General features: G+C 38.1%; 2 protein-coding genes across 5 annotated transcripts in view; both read left to right on the top strand.

The window, feature by feature from the left end:
- LOC121730067 (glucose-6-phosphate isomerase) overlaps positions 1-22472 on the top strand; it is a 262618-nt gene that overhangs the window by 175337 nt on the left and 64809 nt on the right. The window lies entirely within an intron of this gene.
- Positions 5600-22472, top strand: part of LOC121729996 (sodium- and chloride-dependent transporter XTRP3A) — a 39147-nt gene continuing 22274 nt past the window's right edge. For all 4 annotated transcript variants that reach the window (XM_042118791.1, XM_042118816.1, XM_042118808.1 and 1 more), the window contains exons 1-2: positions 5600-5719; positions 16708-17334. In XM_042118791.1, the coding sequence (XP_041974725.1) occupies positions 17073-17334 (262 nt within the window). In that variant the 5' untranslated portion in view covers positions 5600-5719; positions 16708-17072. The remainder of the gene's footprint in view (positions 5720-16707; positions 17335-22472) is intronic.

The raw sequence follows: 22472 nt of genomic DNA, 5'->3' as shown, positions 1-22472 counted from the left end.
AGACCACGGGAAAGGAGATAGAGACTACTTTTTTGTAGGAAAATGTTCGGTTTCTACGTAGTTATTTGTTTACGAACTTCTAATTATCAAAATTACATAATATTTCAATGAATTTTTGTCTACGTAGGCGTATAATGTTAGCTACGAGTAGGTACTCTACGGACTCGTAGGCGTCTGAAATGAAGACTGAAATGAAGGCTCATTTCAGATTTTCAGTGCGCGTAGGAAGGCTCTATTGAAATTTTATTCCGGCTAAAGTATGAAATAAAAAGCCAGTCATTTCATTTATTGTCTACTAAAATGTATTGAATGTCACATGATAGACAAAGTCCAAAGACCATAATATTGTCTGAATACTGATCAACGTGTGATCAATATTAATTAATTCTGAAATTACGACGCGTTCAGACGTGCGCCTTTTCTGCTGTAGCGTTTGGGAAAACACGCAGTATGACGCAGGCTGAATCGCGCAAGCTGAAAACGAGCTTTTAGGGTGTTTACACACGGCGCCGCAGTGGCAGTGGCACCGCCACCGCGGCGGTTTCGCTGCACTTTTACTGATCCTTGTATTTCTATGGGCCTTTACACACGGCGCCCGCGCCGCCGGCCGTGCCGCTACCGCTGCGGTGCCGTGTGTAAACACCCTGACAGCCATACCACACGACGCGGTGGTCATATCGCTGGACTACCGACCACACGGTGTGTCCGGCGCCGCAACGTTTTGCTGTACCGTAGCAGCGACGGACTCGAGCTCCACCAATAAATTAAATATACCTCTCGTCTCGATTTCAGTGCGCCGTGCGCGTGCACGTTACATACATTTTTATAATTATGTAGGAAACGCACCGCCGCCGCACCGCATCGTGTTGCATATTGGTACTTACGCTGGGGCCTGTGTAAAATGTGTATTAGTCTCTAGTTAGGCTCGATTGTCCAAATCCAGCCTTAGGCGTAAGTATTGTAAGAAGTTTTAAAAGGGCTTGCTATTTTATTTACTGGGAGCATCACATATTATATCAATCTTGCAGTAGTGAAATCTTGTGTAACTCCGAAGGCAGCGGACCGCGAATACTAATACAATCAATAATTTATAAATAAACCTTGTCCTTGCTACGTACAGCAACTCTTTCTTTACTATCTTACAATCTACTATCTAGACAAAATCTTTAACTCAGAAAGTACACAAGATAGCTTTTAAAATTAAGCTTTTTACGGCACCTGACATCCCCACACATTAAATGATTACCTGTTAACTTTCATTCAATGACGATTTTGATATAAATTCCGTACATTTTCATCAGGTAAACTATTAATTAAAATAAAGTTAAATAATTATTAAATGTGGTGCGGCTGTACCTGCCGAAGTCAGAGACGAACATTACTTACTTAAGTAAATGTTATTAATTTAAAATTTTGACATAGGTAAGCCTCATGAATTATCTTACTGAGTTACTGACCCAAAAAATCAAACATCGTCCTTCTCTCTTCACACTCACGCTCGTCTTTCATATTATAGACGGCCCAATTGGGCCGTATTTGAATCTTCACAAAGCGCGCGGTAGTAACTAGTAACATATCTGCTTAGAGTTTTTCATCATTGCTTTTGTAATTAACTGTTTTAGAATTCTCAATGAGGAATTATTTTGTAGAGCTTCTTTGACTGCTAACTGAAGTTACTTTTGTAAAAAAATCAGTTTTCTAGACCTTACAGATTTTAAGATCTAGGCACAGGATCTAGGTTTAAGTATAATATACAAGTTAGAGTCAGGTGCATTCTTAAATTATTGAAGGTTAATAATGATTATTAAATATCTGTGAGTACGGCAGAGCTTGACCCTTGACGAAACTGCGACATATCCCGCATGGACGCTTTTGCATTCAAAATAATTTGCATAGCTCTATTAATTTTTTTAACATTCGTAGAACCGTGCGTAGCAGCCTCTAAAAAGTTTTAAAATTTAATGAGAGTAGAGTTGAAACAAAATTAATCAAGTAAGTAAATAATATGCACAGTTAAACCTTGTTCGAAATTACATATTTTGCTTCAATCCCTTTTCAAATGGTGAAACAAAAAAAACACCACTAGGTACCGCGCGTAGCTCGCTTACATGCCTAATACAAAGCTCTTAAAATCGCTTCAAAGTATAGTGCCGGTAAATTAATGATACAAATCTTCCATATTATCCATACTAATATTATAAGTGTGTGTGTCTGTCTGTTTGTTACCTCGTCACACCCAAATCGCTGAACCGGTTTTGCTGAAATTTAGTATGGAGATACTTTGAGTCCCGGGAAAGGACATAGGATACTTTTTACCACGGAAAAATTTACTGTCTATTTTGCGACAAACGAATTTTGGCGCAACGGAGAATGTTTGTGGACGTGATCTAGTGGTTAATAATAACAGTAGCTCGCTCACTGATGGATTCTTTACACCAATATTATTCACAGTTTACGTAGTGGCGGTACGTGATTACGTTGCGATGAAAAGCGCAATCTGTGACGTAACCTTGGCCGGACTATTTTTAGTTTACACTTGAGTCGCCGTTATATCGTTAGGGGTGAATACTCAAGTGCTAATCAACTTCAGATAGAGATCAGATAAAATTCGTAGCAAGTTTCGTAGCACATGATAATTTAGTAGTTTTCCTTTTAAATTCAGCATATTTCCTACTTCCGTGAATTTTTTCACATTTCCAGAAGCAACTATTAAGCTAACGATTTTTTCCACATTAAAACTTCATATTTCACAAATGTATCCCTAAGTTGGAAAATGATATTTGAATACTTGATAAATTAAAAAAACCTATCCAACGACACGGTGGGTTGGATGCGATAAAAACATCATCCCCGCTTGATGTGAGGGGGAGATACCTACTTACCATATATATTTTTTAAAGATTTTTATATAACTTTTTGTCGGCATCAATAACGACTTTGTAGGTCCTATAGTCTCTGAGCAAAACCGTGGACAGACAGACAGACAGACGGACAGACAGACAGACAGACAGACAGACAGACAGACAGACAGACAGACAGACAGACAGACAGACGGACGGACGGACGGACGGACGGACGGACGGACGGACGGACGGACGGACAGATCGAAACTATAAGGGTTCCTTGTTAAGTACGGAACCCTAAAAACTAAATCGCCCCACCCATTTCAATGCTACAATGCCACGGATAGACATACATACAGAAACATGCACACATTCACGTCAATAATCAAACTTAGAACACACATATTTTTCTACAGAGTTCCCACAGGGGTTAAAAATCCAGGTGTCGAGCATGGAGTTGGTCTACATCACCGAGTACATGTATAGTAGTATTGTAATCAAATAATAATCAAAGTGATAATTTATTTATTTATAATACTTTATTGTTTTGTTACATTCGGTATAAAGTGATCTACCTTAATTAAATGCATCTCACAGGGGATTCAGCTTCGGTGGCAGGTTCACTGAAGACAAGCCATGCAAAATTCTCAGAGTGCCTAGACAAGCGGCAAGCGATTATCGTAAACGCCAACGCCAACGCTACAAAATGTATCCAGGCATTTGACATTAGTATTCGCTAGCGAAGCGATGACTTATGTCAAATAGCATACATTTTGTTAGCGCTTACGATAATAGCTTGCCACTTGTTTACTAGGGCAGCGGCTGTTCCTACACTTCCATACGTAGTAGAACGGATAACCGACGCTCTGGCCTCGTGAAGAGATTTTTCATTTCTATTTATCTAATCAAATAACCGTAAAGCGGGGGCTTTTATTTTTACTTCGAGTTTTCAAAAGCAGACTTATTTTGACCTCATGTTGAAATCGAGCGTGATGAAAAATAAACATAGAGCTATCGTAATTCGTTGATAGAGATAGAGATTCAATGCAGGAGTAAAATTGAGTAAAGGGGAAAGGCTCGTTATTAAAAAAATGCATAGTTCTACAAGCTCTGTTATAGCCTATTACAGGTAGTATCTTACAGAAATACATTCTATCAATTTACAGTTATTGTAAATTAATAAGAATGATCTGAAGAGAAGCATATTATTATGAAATTCTTTTCATCTTTCTTGCAACTACCCGATCCATCGCAAAAAAACACTGTCGTATTCCTGTGATTGCTTTGGAGTGTCTAGCAAAGAGGTGTATAGACTCTAGTCTCTAGACCATAGACAAGATCTAAATTCCAATTGGTTCCGAGATGAACTCGAGAATTCAAATCAATGCCATTATATTGATTTTTAGGAACACTTTTGCAAAATATGTTTTTGTTTATGTTTACTGCTACTTTGAATATAAAATATTGAATAAAATAAATAAAAGTGTGTAAAATATAATTTCTGTGATTTATTTTGAAATAAAAATGAATTAAAATAGATTATTTTTGAGTGAAAAACGCTGAACGCGGCTCGTCGCTACGAACTCGACCGAGTTTTCCCGATGTCAACCGAGGGGAAAAGGACTCTGCGCATGTATACCCCTCGTCGGCGCTTGAATCAGACGTGACGTCATCAACACTAGGGATGTGCAGACTTTCATCCCCTTTTGTCGATTAAACAAATTTTTATACCTTTTTTTCGTTGGAGGGATAGACCTATTCATTCGTTTTTTTTTAAATATTGTATCAAAAAATATATGCCTTTTTAAAACTACCCAAGTTCCCGTTAATTAAAAAGCGTGACTTGTTTGCCATGACAAGTTCATGATTGACTATTTTTCGGTGACTGATTCAGTAAATGAGCTACGCAACAATTTAGTCTCAATTAGAAGTATATGGGTCGCGGGTTCGAATCCCGCCGACGGAACAAAAAGTTTTCTATGTTCCCGGGTCTGGATGTGTATTAAATATGTCTATGATATAATAGAAATCTTAAATACTATATGTATGGTATAAAAGTATTAAATATATTTCCGTTGTCTGGTACCTGTAACACAAGTCCTTCAGGTACTTAGCACGGGGCCAGACTGACGTGGTGTGAAGCGTCCATAGATATTATTATTATAATTATATTCCAGACGTTTAACACAGGAGGAAATCACGAAAAACTACTTTGCAGAAAATAACTTATAAAACTTAAAAGTGAACACTTTGAAGTCATTTACTGCAAAATAGTTAGTTTTCGTTCGGAAGTTCAAATATTTTACAAGAATTACGTAATATAAAGAAACAATATATTAATCTTTTACTATCTTATATGCCCTGTCGGAAGAAACGTAATTTATGCCGCTAATCGCTATCATGTTCAAACAAATTAATTTAAGATAGATGACGGTCTTTATATAGATATATCAAGGGGGGACGCTACTCTAATAACCGTGGTACTCCAACGTATTAGCTTTTGTATTATCTGGTAAATATTTAGATAGCTCGTATCAGTTACTACTGTTTCTTTTAGGATTTCAATTGATACATAATATTTAACTTTAGCCTTTTAGGGTGTTACCTTATTTGGCCCTTAATTTATTTTTAATCATGATTTTAATCGCTCCTGCATTACTCCACCGTGATTCATTTTATCACGACTATAACAATATACAATTTATTATGTAGTATCGATAAGGCTGCGTCTCATCTCTAGAGGCAGCGATGTCGGTGGTCAGTGTAACAGGCCCGCCGCAGTGGTTCGCCCGTGCGCGATTTAAATTTCGAATGTGTTCCGGTTGCAAAAAATTGCGAATGGCCAGTGCTGATGCGTTCTATCTCCAATTTTAAAAGTAGGTTCCGTTTTTTATTAGTTTTTTTAAGCAAAAACTCTGGTTAAAATGCTAAACTGACTGAAATGAACTCATGTCTGAATGAAATGACGGGTTTTGAATGGAACTCTGGTTATTTCAGTGCATTTTTTTTAAATCCTACCTAATAAAAAAATATTATGCCTAAAAATGTGCGCTGAAATTGCTGAAAACCCTAATAGTCCTGTACCATAAAATATGCCTATCTTTACTGCACAGGACATAACCATAACCTAACCAAACTTAACAATACAATTTCACGTATATTTTCCATGTCATTATTACAACAATCGGCGTGTCTATTGATGATGCATGCATATTGCAGCATGCAGTGCATGAGGGACGTGGGGTCAGTGCTGCAAGTCCTGGCAGTTGGCACTATTGATTGTGCGCGGCTCGAGTGGGGTGGGGTGGGTGGTCACGTGGTACTGCACCACGTGGTTATTTTTATTTTATTTTGTGGCAGTGCATGTGCTTTCAGTCATTCATTTTAAGGCTGTATAGTGCATTCCCCTTACTAAATGTAAATATTGATACAATTCACACGCTATTTATGATAGTGCCTTGTCCTTGTTTGATACTTTCAAACAATAGAACATACTTAATTAAAATGACATAAAATGTTACACACTGAATAAGCTATTATTCAGTGTGTAACTTTTATTGTTTGTAATGGTTAGGGTTGATGTTCTAATTAGGTGCATGAACGAAATTCTTGTTTCTTATTTTCAAAAACTCATTCTATAAAGCTAGCTCACCTGCGCTGCGCGGCGCCAATCTGTATTAGAGTTTTCCCTGGGTTTATACTGTGATTGGTGTGCGACGTGCGTGTATGGTCTATTTTTCTCATTCCTCGTATTTATAATAAAAAAAGACGGGTTGCACTCCGGGAGTGCCGGCAGAAGTGAAAACTTGATTATTAACGTGGTGCATTTTTTTTAACCCATTTTTTTATGAAAATCGACTTTTTTAATTAATCGAAGCCCTTACAATTTTTTTAACCCATTTTTTATTAAAATTGTATAAAAAAAAATCGTTTTTTTTTTAATTAATCGAAACCCTTACAATCGATTAAAAAATATCGACAATCGAAAAAAAAGATTGTTCGATTAATCGATTTCGATGTTACATAATAATAATAGCTCCCACACCGGTTTCGGTGACGGTGGCCGGTTTCATTGAAACCAGGCCAGCTACACAGGAGTAATTTTATAGTGCCCAAGCGCAGTACACACGAGCACTCTCTATTCCTTTACTCTCATAACCCAGTGGGACGGAAAACCGACACGACCGGCGAGAGATTAGGCGCAGGGCCGACTTTTTACATGCCCATCCGACGCATGGATCATCTTACTTGTCCGACAATCAGGTGATCAGCCTGCATTGTCCTAACCAAACTTGGAAATAACATGTTTCCAACGCGGGAATCGAACCCACGACCTCCGAGTCAAGAGCCGCGCTCTTCTATACCACTAGACCACGGAGGCGTATGTTACAACACTACTCTCCAACCGTCTTACCGTTTTTCGATCAGCACGAGAATCTGACGCGAGTTTCACAGTTTTTACCCATCCCACAAAAGTGCTCAACGCCGCTAAAGAAGTTTTCACTTCAAAAAAAAGCTTTAACTCTCATTCGGTTTAGCGCAACTGGGGTTAAGTTTCGTAAAAATTAGAATAGAAAATCGTTTGGCGAAAGAAAAAAAATCTCTCCTTTGCAGTGGGGTTGAATTCGTTTTATTTAAATTTAACGTATTCGCGTCGGTATGGCGGGCTGTAAGTCACAGAAGCATATGGCATTACGCTACCATTTACTTCTTTTTTTTCGACTATCTGAAAATACAAGCATTTTTGTGGAACAAATCGTTCGACACTCGTTATTTATCCGACGCGTTCGATTAACGCCCACGCGTTTGGGCCTCCAGTGCGAGCGCTATGACCATCATTAACCGACTTCCAAAAAGGAGGAGGTTATATGTTCGGCTATGGAGTTTTTTTTCCTTTTTACCTTTACGTAACCGTACGTACCCTTGAAGAACGGCCATTATGGTACAAATGACCAAGAATTTTGTGTCACCATGTCCCGATCTATTAAGTAAAATCTCATATTCCCTACTGGTCATCTACACATTGCTTCTTCTGCTTACTTAACCCGTTGTGATAATAATTATGCCATTACTTCAATAAAATATTGAAAAAAATATATTTAAAAGCCTGTTAATGTTGACGACCCTTTCTATTAAATATATCTCTATCTTTTAAGTAATAAAAACATAATAATATAAACACGAAGATAACCTGACAACTACCAATATTGTACTTAATTAACTTTAATTTATCTTCAATACCAATTGCACTTGTATCTTAACGACTTTATAATTTACTTGTGATTTTGGCTGTTTGTAAACAATATAGACCAAATACATTTTCGTATACTTAAGATTTAAATAATGTTTAATAACTCATCATCATCATTATAAATTCAATTGTTCAATATATTATAATTACCATTACCGATCTGCTTCAACTCCCAAGTCCCAAGCGGTCACATGCGGCCGCGATAAATATAGAATCTATTCTTATCTGATAAGCTATTGTGTCTGGTTTTCCACGATCGAGATATTAAACATGTAAATAATCAATGGTGTTTACATAATAAGCTTTCTACTGGCGTACGTATGATATTACCTATATTATGTAGGTAGTTTCAAGTCAAAAAAGTTGAAGAAATAATAAAGTTTATAATAAGTACCTAGCCGCAGTTATTTACAAAATTTCGTGTGTACACAAACGCTAAATATTATGTTTAACCCCCGCCTATGTCGCTACACTAGCTGTACTCCGCGACTTTTTGCCAAAAAACCCACGTTGTTACACTTTGCCTGCAGTTTTTTTTGCACAAAAAAAATTGTTACTCTAGTAAAGATTTTCGCTATTTAACTTGTGAGTTGTGAGGCATATCACCAATCGGCTCACTACCTCCAGCGTCCCAGCTCTACACGAATGGACCAGGAGAGTAGCCCTACGGTCCATAAAGTGACAGCCGAATAGGCAATCCATAGGCAATCTAACTTAGCCAACTTCGGTATTGGTAATTAACCTGGGTCAGTACCTTCGCTTATTAGTGCGAATATTATTACATTTAGTACCTAAACATGAAGGTTACACTCTTCTTAATTTAAATAAATGATTAAAAAGTAACATTTTTAGTTTTTATTAAGCGATTCCAGCCTCTATGCCTACCGACTCTACATTCTAACGACAGGAAACTTAAAGAACGCAATAAAACAAGCGTATTAAGAGGTGTGTATTAAATATTAAAACCTAAGTATTATTATTTAAAAACGGCTAAATTAGTTTATCAAGAGTCAAAGTCTATCCATAGCAAATTTCGGGAAAATCCGTTCTTCTGTTTGGGCGCGAAGAGGTGACAGACATACACACTTTCTCATTTGGATAACGAAGTAGATTTTTGTTGAATTTTGTTCCACGAGGATTATTTTGCAGTTAGCGATTCTGACGCACTGTTAACAATAAATAAAGTTACCTAAATTTACCATAACATGTCTGTCAAACTCTTCATTAAATTAAAGGTTGATCATAATTAAATGTCTCTGAGTAACAGAGATAAGAACTCATGATTAAAGATCAAAACTAACCATAGATATATAACTAAACTTTTCATCTAAAGATGATTAAAATCATGAGTTATTGTTATAAAGATTTTTGTAGAGTTTTGTTACGGTTGTAGAGTTCGGAGAAAGCTGTTATATAACCTGTGAGAACCGGGTCACGGGATCAATAAAGACCTAAACGATGCCGCTGAATATTTCAGACGACTCTACACGGGGGCAGACAATTTCGACCATATTCGTTTAGTCTTAGAATTAGTTATGAGCAGATGTTCGTAGGGTTAGCATGCACGTATAGTATTTGGTTTGAATTTTTCATAATATTTAAATAATCGTACTAGGTAAAAGTAGTAGGTAACAATTGTATGTCTAATAGGTTTGGAAGGTCGCTTGACAGACGAGGATAAAACAATGTCTGTCAGTAAACATCAAGTTTATAAATCTCTGTTTTTAGGGTTCCGTAGTTTACTTTTTAGGATTTGCCTAAAACAATGTATTATAGGAATAAAGAGGAAATGATAAGTAAAATTTATAAACCATTTTAAATTCTCGGCCTTTCTTTAAAATATTAAAATATGGTAAAAAATAAAGATAAAGCTTATAAAATTTGTCTATTGCAGGATTAAAATAAATAAATTAAACATCACCAATCACCATGCTCGTACACCATGTTAAAGACAGAACAGTAATTCATGACAATTTGCATCGCAAAAAAATTGCTTAAACGTATGCAGCTTTGCTGTATACTCTACATAGTCCTCAACCCTCGGAAGGCAGCAAGTTCAGGAGGGTGTAATCACAAATGGTGTCAAGGCCGGGGTATTGTAGTCCCCTGTGCGAACCGGTTCGCGAAGACGTAGGAAGTCGCCCGGGGGTTAAATTGCAATGAACAACTCATTCGGAAGGGTTTCGCGACACGTTCACAGTTTGTAGGTTAAGAAAATAAAGCATTATTTATTATTTGGGACCGTTTTTGTGTTTTTTTTAATGAAATAAGGGGGCAAACGAGCAAACGGGATGCACTGGGGGAGCGCCTGATGGAAAGCAACTTCCGTCGCCCATGGACACTCGCAGCATCAGAAGAGCTGCAGGTGCGTTGCCGGCCTTTTAAGAGGGAATAGGGTAATAGTGGAGGGTAGGGGATTGGGCCTCCGGTGAACTCACTCACTCGGCGAAACACAGCGCAAGCGCTGTTTCACGCAGGTTTTCTGTGAGAACGTGGTATTTCTCCGGTCGAGCCGGCCCATTCGTGCCGAAGCATGGCTCTCCCACGTCTAAAACGTGATAACTTGATAAGGCAACTTAGGGTAGACCCGCATAATCCATACTAATATTATAAGCACGAAAGTACCTATGACTGTCTGTCTATTACCTGTTCACGCCCAAACCGCTTTTTCCCTATTTCGCTGAAATTTTAAGTCCCGGGAAAAGACATAGGATACTTTTTATCCCGGAAAATGCACGGTTTCCGCGCGATAAATGAATTTTGGTGCAACAGAGTTGCGGATGTCATCTAGTAAAAATAATAATAATAATAAGTACTTCTCATCATGAGTCATGTATTTTAATCTATTTTCGCAATTTTAGTTCTACTCCCATATCTTGTAGAGAATAGAGATTTAGTCCTTAGCATAAATATAAGACCTTAATAGATACTAGATAGTAGGTATAGGAGTCTGAAGGTGTAACTTACGTCTATGCAGCTATTATCCAGTTAAAAATAATCGAGCAGCCGAATCAAGTGCCCATTAACCGTTAATTAAACTTTAATTAATTAATGACTGCTGATAGAGGCGATGATAATGATTCAGGGCAAATAATAGCCTTGGGTTTTTCGTAAAAATATGGAAATTTGCCAGCTTACATAATGGTTACATATAATATTATACTCATTTGTTGCTTAAAATTAATTATAATTTTTTAACGTTGTTAGTGGCGGCCGAAAAGGAAGATCTTCCGACCGAGAGAGATAGCATGCTCGGTGAGGCCGAAGCCCACTGACGTCATTTCAGACGTTGTATATATCTTGCCGTTCTACGAAACTTCGATAGCGCGATGCAGGAATGTTAGGCGAATTGTGGGTACCGCCATATCACTCCCCCCCGAAGACTCGTGGTATTCTTCGATGCGCTAGTGTTGTCAGGTGTGGGCCGAAGCTACGCGTGCAATGACCAGGAGAGGGACCCCGTGCTCTGCTTGCTGACCGGTCGTTGTAGCCTATGGCTGCCCCGTTCAAGCCAGACACGGGTTCGACCGGCGCGGACGCCCAACGCGGCTTATGGTCGAGGCGACCCGGTTATGCTTGATGTCTGCTGACGTGGTGCGGATGGGCGGGGAGTGTTGATGATGATTGATGTCCAGAACGATGCGTGTTCTTATCGGTGGTCACCAATTTAACGTTGTTAGTGGCGGCCGAAAAGGAAGATCTTCCGACCGGGCGAGGTGTTATGCTCGGTCAGGCCGAAGCCCACTGACGTCATTTCAGACGTTGTATATATCTTGCCGTTCTACGAAACTTCAATAGCGCGATGCAGGAATGTTAGGCGAATTGTGGGTACCGCCACTATTCCAATTAAGGATTTCTTTCATTAAAATTTAACCGCGCCCGCGCCGCTCTTATTATAAAAACAAAACTTGAAATAGTTTTCTTCATGTCTTTTTGTTCGATTCTTACTTTAAAAAAATAAAAATAAACAAAGAGCCAAGAGTGAAGAGATAATGCACGCAGAAGATACTTTTCTGTCACGCTCACGAGCTTAATAATAATTATACTTTCGTGTAGATTATATATTTTTTTCTAACTCCCATTCAAATTTGACCCACAACTACTAATATGGAATATTTTACAGACGATATAGTTGTAAAAGTTTTGTCTTTATCTGTTGCTTTAAAAAGTAAAATAGTGGGTGTGATGTGTGAAGTCACAGATTACACAGTGATTTTTTTCATAGACTTAATATATTTTTTTATTAGATAGGGATAACATTTATGTTTTATTTTACGGCGTATCTAGTTCAATACGATGAAATAGCAAGTTTTATACATCTGCATTATTTTATTAAGTTTAAGCGCGAATCACTCGCAAATTGCATTGGCGGGGAGCCAGAGACAACATTTTATGTTCAAATTGAATATCCAGTATTATTCTGACCCCAAAAACGTGTACAAATAACATTATAGCTTCTAGCTTTTATTATAAGCAATTTGGCTTTAAGCTTAGCCAGCTAAAGTGTCTTTATGTTATTTTAACATAAGTTTAAGAAAATATTTATATCGTAAATGCTGCATGCAGATTGCAGAATATATTCTGTCCTTTTCGCGCCTTAACAGATAGTATGGACTGTGAAGACACGAGTCCCGGGAGAGAAAGTGTGAGGTTTTCATCTCGGAAAAAATGTACGAATGTCATGACACAAAAAGACAACATTTTTTCATGAAAAAAAAAATCATCCCCGCTTGATGTGTACAGACTACAGTGTAGGGGAGGTCCCATAAAAAATATTTTTAGATTTTATATACCATTTTGTCGGCACCATTAATATGTGCATTCGTGCCAATTTACAGCTTTGTAAGTCCTATAGTCTCTGAGCAAAACCGCGGATAGACAGACGGACAGACGGACGGACAGACCGAAACCATAAGAGTTGCTCGTTGACTAAGGAACCCTAAAGAGGAATCCATATTTCCCTTGGTCACGACCTCACTCGTAAACGGCTGGACCGATTTTGCTGTAATTTGGTATAGACTATAGAGATACTTGTGTCCCGGAAAAGGACATAGTATAGGATACATTTTGTCCCGGAAAAATGTACGGTTACTGCGCAATATACTTTTATGATTTGAAACTATTCAATCGATTTTGATGAGTTTTGGTATGGAGATACTTTGAGTCCCGGGGAAGAACATAGGATACATTTTGTCCCGAAAGAATATACCTACGGTTCCCGTACAATATGCTTTTATGATTTGCGCGTAAACTGTTCAATCGATGTACGGGAATCTATACTAATATTATAAATGCGAAAGTATCTCTGTCTGTCTGTCTGTCTGTCTGTCTGTCTGTCTGTCTGTCTGTCTCGCTTTCACGCCAAAACTACTGAACCGATTGCAATGAAATTTTGTACACAGTTATTCTAGAGTCTGAGAAAGGACATAGGCTACATTTTGATGTGGGAAAATATCTTATTTCCATGAAAATATCGATGAAAATTTATTCGCATTGCGCAGGCCAGCGCTCATCCCGGGGGTCCTGGGTTCGAGTCCCGCAGGCGGAACAAGTTTTCAATGTTCCTGGGTCTTGGATGTGTATTAAAATAATATTTCAAAAATCTTAAATATATTTTATGTATAATATTATAAAAAATCCAGAAATATATCGATGCAATTTAGTTCTAATACGATTCAACAGATGGCGTTTTATTTTATTTTAGTTCTAATACGATTCAACAGATGGCGTTTTATTTTTTACTTAAATATATTTTATGTATCTATACTTCTATACTAATCCATACTAATATTATAAATGCGAAAGTATCTCTGTCTGTCTGTCTGTCTCACTTTCACGCCAAAAACTAATATTATAAACGCGAAAGTATCTCTGTCTGTCTGTCTGTCTGTCTGTCTCGCTTTCACGCCAAAACTACTGAACCGATTGCAATGAAATTTTGTACACAGTTATTCTAGAGTCTGAGAAAGGACATAGGCTACATTTTGATGTGGGAAAATATCTTATTTCCATGAAAATATCTTATTTCCATGAAAATATCGATGAAAATGAATTCGCATTGCGCGTGGCCAGCGCTCATCCCGGGGGTCCTGGGTTCGAGTCCCGCAGGCGGAACAAAAAGTTTTCAATGTTCCTGGGTCTTGGATGTGTATTAAAATAATATTTCAAAAATCTTAAATATATTTTATGTATAATATTATAAAAAATCCAGAAATATATCGACGCGATGTAATGAACATTTTAGTTCTAATACGATTCAACAGATGGCGTTTTTTTTTACTTCGTTGGAACATAAAACTAATCATACTTATTAGTTATTATGTTTTTGTTTATAGTTTTTAATACGTTAGAATATTATGTTTAATAATATTATCACTTGCTATAATAATAATCAATCTATCTTATCTTATAGAACTCCTACTGCATTTCTAAGGAGTTCGAGTGTGTTGTGTTGGCCTATATTCCATCCAGAAAATATATCAATGCAATCAACATTTTAATTCTAATATATGAAAACAGATGGCGCTTTATTTTTTACTTCATTAAACAGAACTAATCATACGGTACCTACTTTATTATATATTATTGTTTTTATTCATAACTAGCTGTTGCCCGCGACTTCGTCCGCGTGGACTTTAGTTTATAGCGCGCGGTGTCAACAAAATTTGTGTCAAATTTAAAAACTTTTTAAAACCCTGGTAAGTGGTACCCCTCTTAGGGCCGCGCTACACCGGAATGGCAGCGCTGAAAGTGCTTGCCTCGCCGCTGCCATTCCGGTGTAGCGCGGCCCTTAATTAATCAAAATACCCAAAAACAGCTGTGCAGTGTGCACATAATCTGTACTAATATTATGAATGCGAAAGTATCTCTGTCTGTCTGTCTGTCTGTCAGTCTCGCTTTCAACCGATTGTAATGAAATTTTGTATACTGATAGTCTAAAGCCTGAGAAAGGACATAGGCTACTTTTTTACTGGAAAAAAGGGTTGTAAGGGTCGTAAATTTGTTCAAAAAATTCATAATAGATGGCGCCGTGCGTCTTCTACATCGCGCTGACGCTTGCTCAAAAGTCTTTCTATAAGAGGTGGTATCATCCTACATTTAAGTCTCGATTTTTTTCGATTGTTATATCTATTCTACGGTATTAAATAACTCAGTACTTTATCTGTGCAGGCAGTGACGTAACCTTAAGACCAAATTTCACCAACGACTGTTAAAGTTAATGCTCGAATTAGTATCACGTTAGCTGTTTTGTTTTTCATATGAATGAAAGAGAAGACAGGATATTTTAACAAGCTGTTAACACTAACAGACGTTGGTGAAATTGGGGCTAAACCTATCAATGATAAATAGTTTATGGGTAAAGTTGTGTAATTGGGGGGCTAAATAAGCTTTAAAATTTGGCATAATATATAAAGTTTAACATACAAAAATGAAGTACTTATTGTTTGCACACTGCACAGCTGTATTGATTTAAGGGGTACCAGGGTTTTTTTATAAAAGCTTTTGACACCAATTTTGTTGACATCGCGCGCTATAAACTGAAGTCCACGCGGACGAAGTCGCGGGCAACAGCTAGTAATAGCTATAAACTAAAGTCCACGCGGACGAAGTCGCGGGCAAAAGCTAGTAACTAATAAACGACTCATTTGAATTTTCCAAGTCGCAGGTCACAGAGACTAGCAGACCTGACTCTCACCATTCACCAATTAGTTTTCGCTGTGGGAACATATTATTCGGTTTAACTTTATCTTGCCATCATGAATATAGATTTTTGCGCACCATGTTGCGTGATGAACGATGAACGAACGATTACATTTTCTCCAGCCTTGACACTGGGCGCCATTAGCGAACTGAATAGCTCTTTATCGTGCTGTTGGAGCATGGTTGGAGCACAATGCGCGTTCTATAAATATTTTTATTGACAAACAATGTACTTCCCATGTAATTGTTGATCGATTTGTTACCGTTTGTCCCCGATAAAACTGATTTAGTTAATTGACCTATTAGGGCGTCACGAGCTATTTTTAGACGTAAAATTTTTCTTTTTTATTGCAGATTTTTTAAAGATTTTTAAAACATTTTAAATTGGGGTAAAGGTAGACAGATAAACTTATTGTATGTAACAAAGGCGAGGGTAAAAAAACCAGTACTTAATACACGTAATGTATAGAGTATTCGACGTAACTAAAAAGCCGCAAGTTTGACTCCTCTGACGTTTCCTCGTTACCTGGTAAGTTCCGGATAGGCTATCCACAGCTTATCTGACAGATAGAGTATGGAGTACCTGTCAGATAAGTTGTGGATAGCCTATCCGGCACTTATCAGGAAGTGATAAAACAGGCCCTAACTGCTGCACTCAGAGTGGAAAATTAATTACTTAAATGTAATTAATTAAAAATTTTGACATACCTAAGCCTCATACATTATCTGTCAAACTCTTCATTAAATCGAAGCTTATAATATAATCGTAATTAAATGTCTCTGAGTACGGCGGTTAGTCTGATATTAGTTACTTATACAAAGTTAGCTTTCATAATTTTTTACGCTTTGATTTTTTTGTGCGTGCACAATAGAATATACTTCATTCATTCACTCATTTTAATGTTGTTCCAGTTCGAGAGTGCGGGATGGCGGCCGCGAACTGAGCAGCGAGTGAGAGAGTAATGTCCGCGTAGCCCGGTGCCCCAAACTCAGTCATATGCAGAGAAAATCTGCCAACGTGTTCAGAGATTCCCTGCGACTGCGCCAGAAGCTGCTGCTGCGGACCACCACATACTTCAAGGTGGTCGAGTTCGTGAAGAAGGACGCGATACGATACTACACTTATGACTACGAAATACACAGAGTAGTATGAACATATTCATAGGGAACGACTACCACTCTAAGAACCTCGTCAAGTTGAAATTTTGATTTCGGCTGAAGGACAATAACGATTAAATTATTTAGATACTTATAAGTTTAGCTATCAAAAAACCAAGATGGCCGCGAAAGCCGAGCCGATCGGTCCGCGGAACGGGCACGAGTTGGCGCCTCTGAATACCAGGGCTGACGGGTCGGAGAGACCCCACGGGGTGACGATCGTCCTCCAGGGGTCCCGGAGCTCCCTGCAGCGGGACGGGGGGGCGGAAGACCGGGCGGCGTGGTCGGGGAAGCTGCAGTTCTTCCTCTCCATCATCGGCTACTCCGTCGGGCTTGGCAACATCTGGCGGTTCCCGTACTTGTGCCAACAGAATGGTGGTGGTGAGTAGACATTAGTATCTCTAATTAAGTTGTTAAAATAAAGGCACAGACTAAGCGGGCCCCTAGACGATCAAATTTATTAGGCAATATCATGGATTGTGCAATATTATTGACCGTCTACGGTTCACATTGAATGCGTCCGCCTTTCTTATTGTCAAATAAATTGTTCAATGATATTTCATATTGCACAAGAGAATTGATCGTCTAGACTCTAGGCCCTAGGGCCCATGACTTACTTACGTAAACTAAGGAATCATTTGAAAAAACAAAAACTAGTGGCATTTTGCCGCAATCCCTGTTAAAAATAAACTAGTAGTTTTTACTGAACATTAGGTCACAAACAAATTAGTTATTTATGTAACTCATAGACATTAACACCTGAAAACTCATTACATCTGACCTTTCTTATCTTTTTTCAATCACTATTCACTGTGCTGAACGATGTTCGTGTCTCCTACACGTCTTATATACAGGGTGTAACAATAAAGTGATAATACGAGTAAGTATAGGTACTGTAAGATGTGTATGAATCCCCTATACTTATAGAATTCACTGTGTGGCACTGAGAGTTAAACCTTTATTAGGGTTCCGTACCCAACGGGTAAAAACGGGACCCTATTACTAAGACTTCGATGTCTGTCCGTCTGTCTGTCTCCAGGCTGTATCGCATGAACGGTAACAGCTAGAGCGTTGAAATTTTTACAGATTATGTACCTATTTCTGTTGCCGCTCTAACAACAAATACTAAAAACAAAATAAATCAAATATTTAAGGGGGCTATCATACAATAAACGTGATTTTTTGGCCTTTTTAGTGTTCCGTAGCCAAATGGCAAAAAACGGAACCCTTATTGATTCGTCATGTCTGTCTGTCTGTCTGTCTGTCTGTCCATCCGTATGTCACAGCCACTTTTCTACGAAACTATAAGAGCTATACTATTGAAACTTGGTAAGTAGATGTAATCTGTGAACTGCATTAAGATTTTAATACAAAAATGCAAAAATTCTTATAAATTTTAGGAGTCACCATAGATACTACTGGTATTTTAGAAACTCATTGCTACTGAAACAAAATATATTTTTTTTCATCTGACCTATGCGTGTGGGGTATTTATGGATAGGCCTTCAACAATCATATTGAGATTTCTTGTATCATTTTTTTCTAACCTGAATAGTTAGCGAGAGAGACTGTTCCAAGGTGATAAAATGTGTGTCCCCCCCTCTAACTTCTGAAGTAGGGGCATGATAAGTCTAGAAAAAAAATATAAGATGTACATTACTATAAAAACTACCAACGAAAATTGGTTTGAACGAGATCTAACAAGTAGTTTTTTTTATACGTCTTAAATAGTAAACCATAAATTAACTTTAATTAAATCCACTGAGATATAAAAAAAAAATCAAAAACCTTTTAATTTCATAAAAATAAACCTTCTTGCTGCTGCGGAACCCTTCATGGGCGAGTCCAACTCGCACTTGGCCGGTTTTTTTTTTTTTTCTTTATATGAATAATGGCTCCACCAGGCTCCACGTTACACGTAGGCACTTGAAATATTTACAAAATACTTAATAGTACTTTGTACTTTAATAATCAATAATAAGTAAAAATAAAATATAAAAATAAAGTTTAAAAAACTAAAACCCGACTACTAAAACACGCTCTAAAAAGTACGAAACAAGAAAACAGTTTATAGGGATATGGAAATGTTTAAAGGATAGCCGTGGTCTTTATTTAAGTGTATAAACTTATGACAACCAAATTGTGGGCTAGTCTATTAATTAATTGAAGGTGTATTTATCGCCAAGGCCGGCACACCTCGTGTTTTGGATATAGCGCATAGAATTTACGTATCCGTGGGGATTAAGAATAGACAAATCAATAAATTATTTTTATATTTGTTTGGGGCCAGCATTGTTTAGTTGGCATGGAGAACCTGCTAGAATATTAAAATATAATTATTTTATTAGTTATTAAACGTTTAAGTTACGCTGAGGGTGGGATTATACCATAAAGTTGATATACCTAGCGGAATAGAGCAACAATCTCGAGCTGTCAACGAAACCGAAATTGGTTTCATCTGCGTGTAAAAATATGTGTACGTATACATTTACACAAGCATGATTGAACATTATTTCTATGAGATTAAATTGTCAACGTGCGGCACGTGCCGACTGGACGTCAACAAAAGAGTGCTGCTGTCATGTATCAGTTGTATCACACGTCTCTTTTTACCACGCAGTGTTACTGATAGTGACATCTCTCTTGCTCAGGCCTTTGTTTCTCTATTCTGCTAGGTATATTAACTTTACGGTTGCGCCAGAGGCGTCGTTAAAGTTAAAGTTATGGTCAAATAGTTATAGTTAAGGTTAACTTTTACCTTAACTTTGAACACAGAATTTGACAGATGACAAGGCTATAAATGAACGTGGGTGGGGGCGCTGCTGGCAAAGGAGAACTGTCAACTATGGCGTTTTTGTGTGATGACAGCGTTAGTTACTTTTTTCGCCACGTTCATTTAAAGCCTTGTCGAGCTCTAAAGGACAGCTCGACCGCGCCGCTAACATATATACAGGCCTACAGGGTGTAACAAAACTAAGTGATAATACTTAAAGGTGTGAATGACGTATGTGTTTCTGACTTAGAGTTCACTGTGAAAGTAGAAGCTTTGAAAGAGCATTTTTTTCTGATTTGTATGGGCAATGCGCCTTATAGTGTCATACATATTCCCATACAAAAGTGAAAACAGTTACTCTTTCAGCGCTGCTACTTTCACAGTAAACTCTATAGAAGGGACACAATCATATTATACTTGTACTGCTATTATAAATATTATCACTAAGTTTTGTAGTAAATATACACCTTGTATAAAGTTCTATCCAGTCTTATGCCAAATCGTCATTAAATTAAAGTAAAGTTATCATTAACTCTCTCCTAGTTCAGTGGTTAGTAGTCGTTTCAAATCCATGTGAACTATGAGAATAATCACGTTACAATGACTTGCCTGCCCCCTCGTCCTAATTCGCCGACCTACAAATTAGATGCGTCCTTGATCCTTGACTATTCGCGGCGCGGCGGCCTGACGCACACACGTGGGGTCACGGGTTCGACTCCCCGGCATTAAGGAATAGGAGACGGCAGGAATGACTAATCTTTGTTTGTAAGTAAATGTAGATCCCTTTGAGAGAAGAGTCCATCGAAGATATAATTATTTCAAGAGAACTGAATTTAGCATTCTTTTTGGGCTGTTTAATATAAATCTTCCTTTCTTTAGTCCTTTATTATAAATCTTAAGGTCCTATTTAAAGCACTCTGTCTCGCTTTACGTATAAGTATAATAAAGTTGAATACATAGTTCCATACTAATATTATAAATGCGAAAGTGTGTCTGTCTGTCTGTTACCTCGTCTACGCCTAAACCGACCCATAATGCTGGGAATGGAGATACTTTGAGTCCCGGGAAAGGACATAGGATCATCTAGTTCAGCATTTCCCAAAGTGTAGGTCGCGACCCACTTCTGGGTCGCGGGTAGATTTTGGGTGGACCCTGAAATTTTTATACGTGGGAGAGCCATGCTTCGGCACGAATGGGCCGGCTCGACCGGAGAAATACCACGTTCTCACAGAAAACCAGCGTGAAACAGCGCTTGCGCTGTGTTTCGCCGAGTGAGTGAATTTACCGGAGGCCCAATCCCCTACCCTATTCCCTTCCCTACCCTCCCCTACTCCGTTCCTTTCCCATCCCTACCCTCCCCTACTCCCTTCCTTTCCCATCCCCACCCACCCCTATTCCCTCTTAAAAGGCCGGCAACGCACCTGCAGCTCTTGTGATGCTGCGAGTGTCCATGGGCGACGGAAGTTGCTTTCCATCAGGGGACCCGTTTGCAAGTTTGCCCCCTTATTTCATTTAAAAAAAAACTATAGGACGATTGTCGTACTTACGTACGGTACGTTTTTTAATTGAAATGGGTGTGGTGGGGAGCTTTAGAAGCTTTTAGGCCCAAGTCCAGCAGTGAACGTCAGTAGGCTGACGATGATGATATGGTCAGCGGCAGCAACATACCGCTTTTTGTCTTCATGACACAAGGTGGGCTGCGAACTTTAAACTTTCTTGTAGATGGGTCGCGGTCCCGACAAGTTTGGGAAACTCTGCTCTAGTTCATAATAAGATTAATAAGGCACTGTTTTATCAAAGTCATGACGTCACGGTTTGCTTCGCAAAATTGAAACTACAACAATCTACATATTTTCTAATTTCGTCACCAATATTTCTTTCAGTAGCATATTCCTATTCCAAATGGCTTCTCTAACTTCTTACATTTAGAAGACTGTAATAAGGGATTCGGATCCCTATACAAGGTATTAGGTAATACATGCTAGGACCACAGATTATAGTGATTAGTGATTACTCAATAGTTACTACGTAAGTAGGACTCTAAAGAGGACCCATTCTTCATCACTTAGGTACTTGTTTAAGGGAGCGTTGCTATTATTCTATGATAATACGCCGTTTACCTTACAATGACTAACAATACGTGTATAAATAGGCTCGGTCTGTGTCACTTCCAGTCGGATCTGACCGGATTTCCGTAGATTCAACCAAATCTGATATTATGCGACTGCCGTTCGCAGTCCGGTAAATACTTGCATGACTCCAGATTGCTATTAATTACTAGCTGTCCCGGCAAACGTTTCTTTGCCATATAAAGTATTTTACCCAATGAGTTTCTAAAATAGTAACATAGAATATCATTGATTTTACCCGTAATATTTTATTGAAGTGACTAAATAAGTATGTCACCATGGCAATGTCCATCGTTATCCCGTCGCATAAACAATGGTCGCCGTCAATCTCCAGTTGTAATAATTTACTAAAAATGTTAAATTTGGTTAAAATCAGTAAAGCATTTTCGGAGGAGTACGTGGCCTAGCATTGTGACACGTGAATTTTATATTATTAACTAGCTGTTGCCCGCGACTTCGTCCGCGTGGACTTCAGTTTATAGCGCGCGATGTCAACAAAATTGGTGTCAAAAGCTTTTATAAAAAAACCCTGGTACCCCTTAAATCAATACAGCTGTGCAGTGTGCAAACAATAAGTACTTCATTTTTGTATGTTAAACTTTATATATTATGTCAAA

The sequence above is a fragment of the Aricia agestis genome, chromosome 1 (assembly GCF_905147365.1).
Source record: "Aricia agestis chromosome 1, ilAriAges1.1, whole genome shotgun sequence".
Taxonomy (NCBI): Eukaryota; Metazoa; Arthropoda; class Insecta; order Lepidoptera; family Lycaenidae; genus Aricia; species Aricia agestis.
Note: the sequence above shows the minus strand (reverse complement) of the source record. Positions and strands in the feature narration are given on the sequence as shown.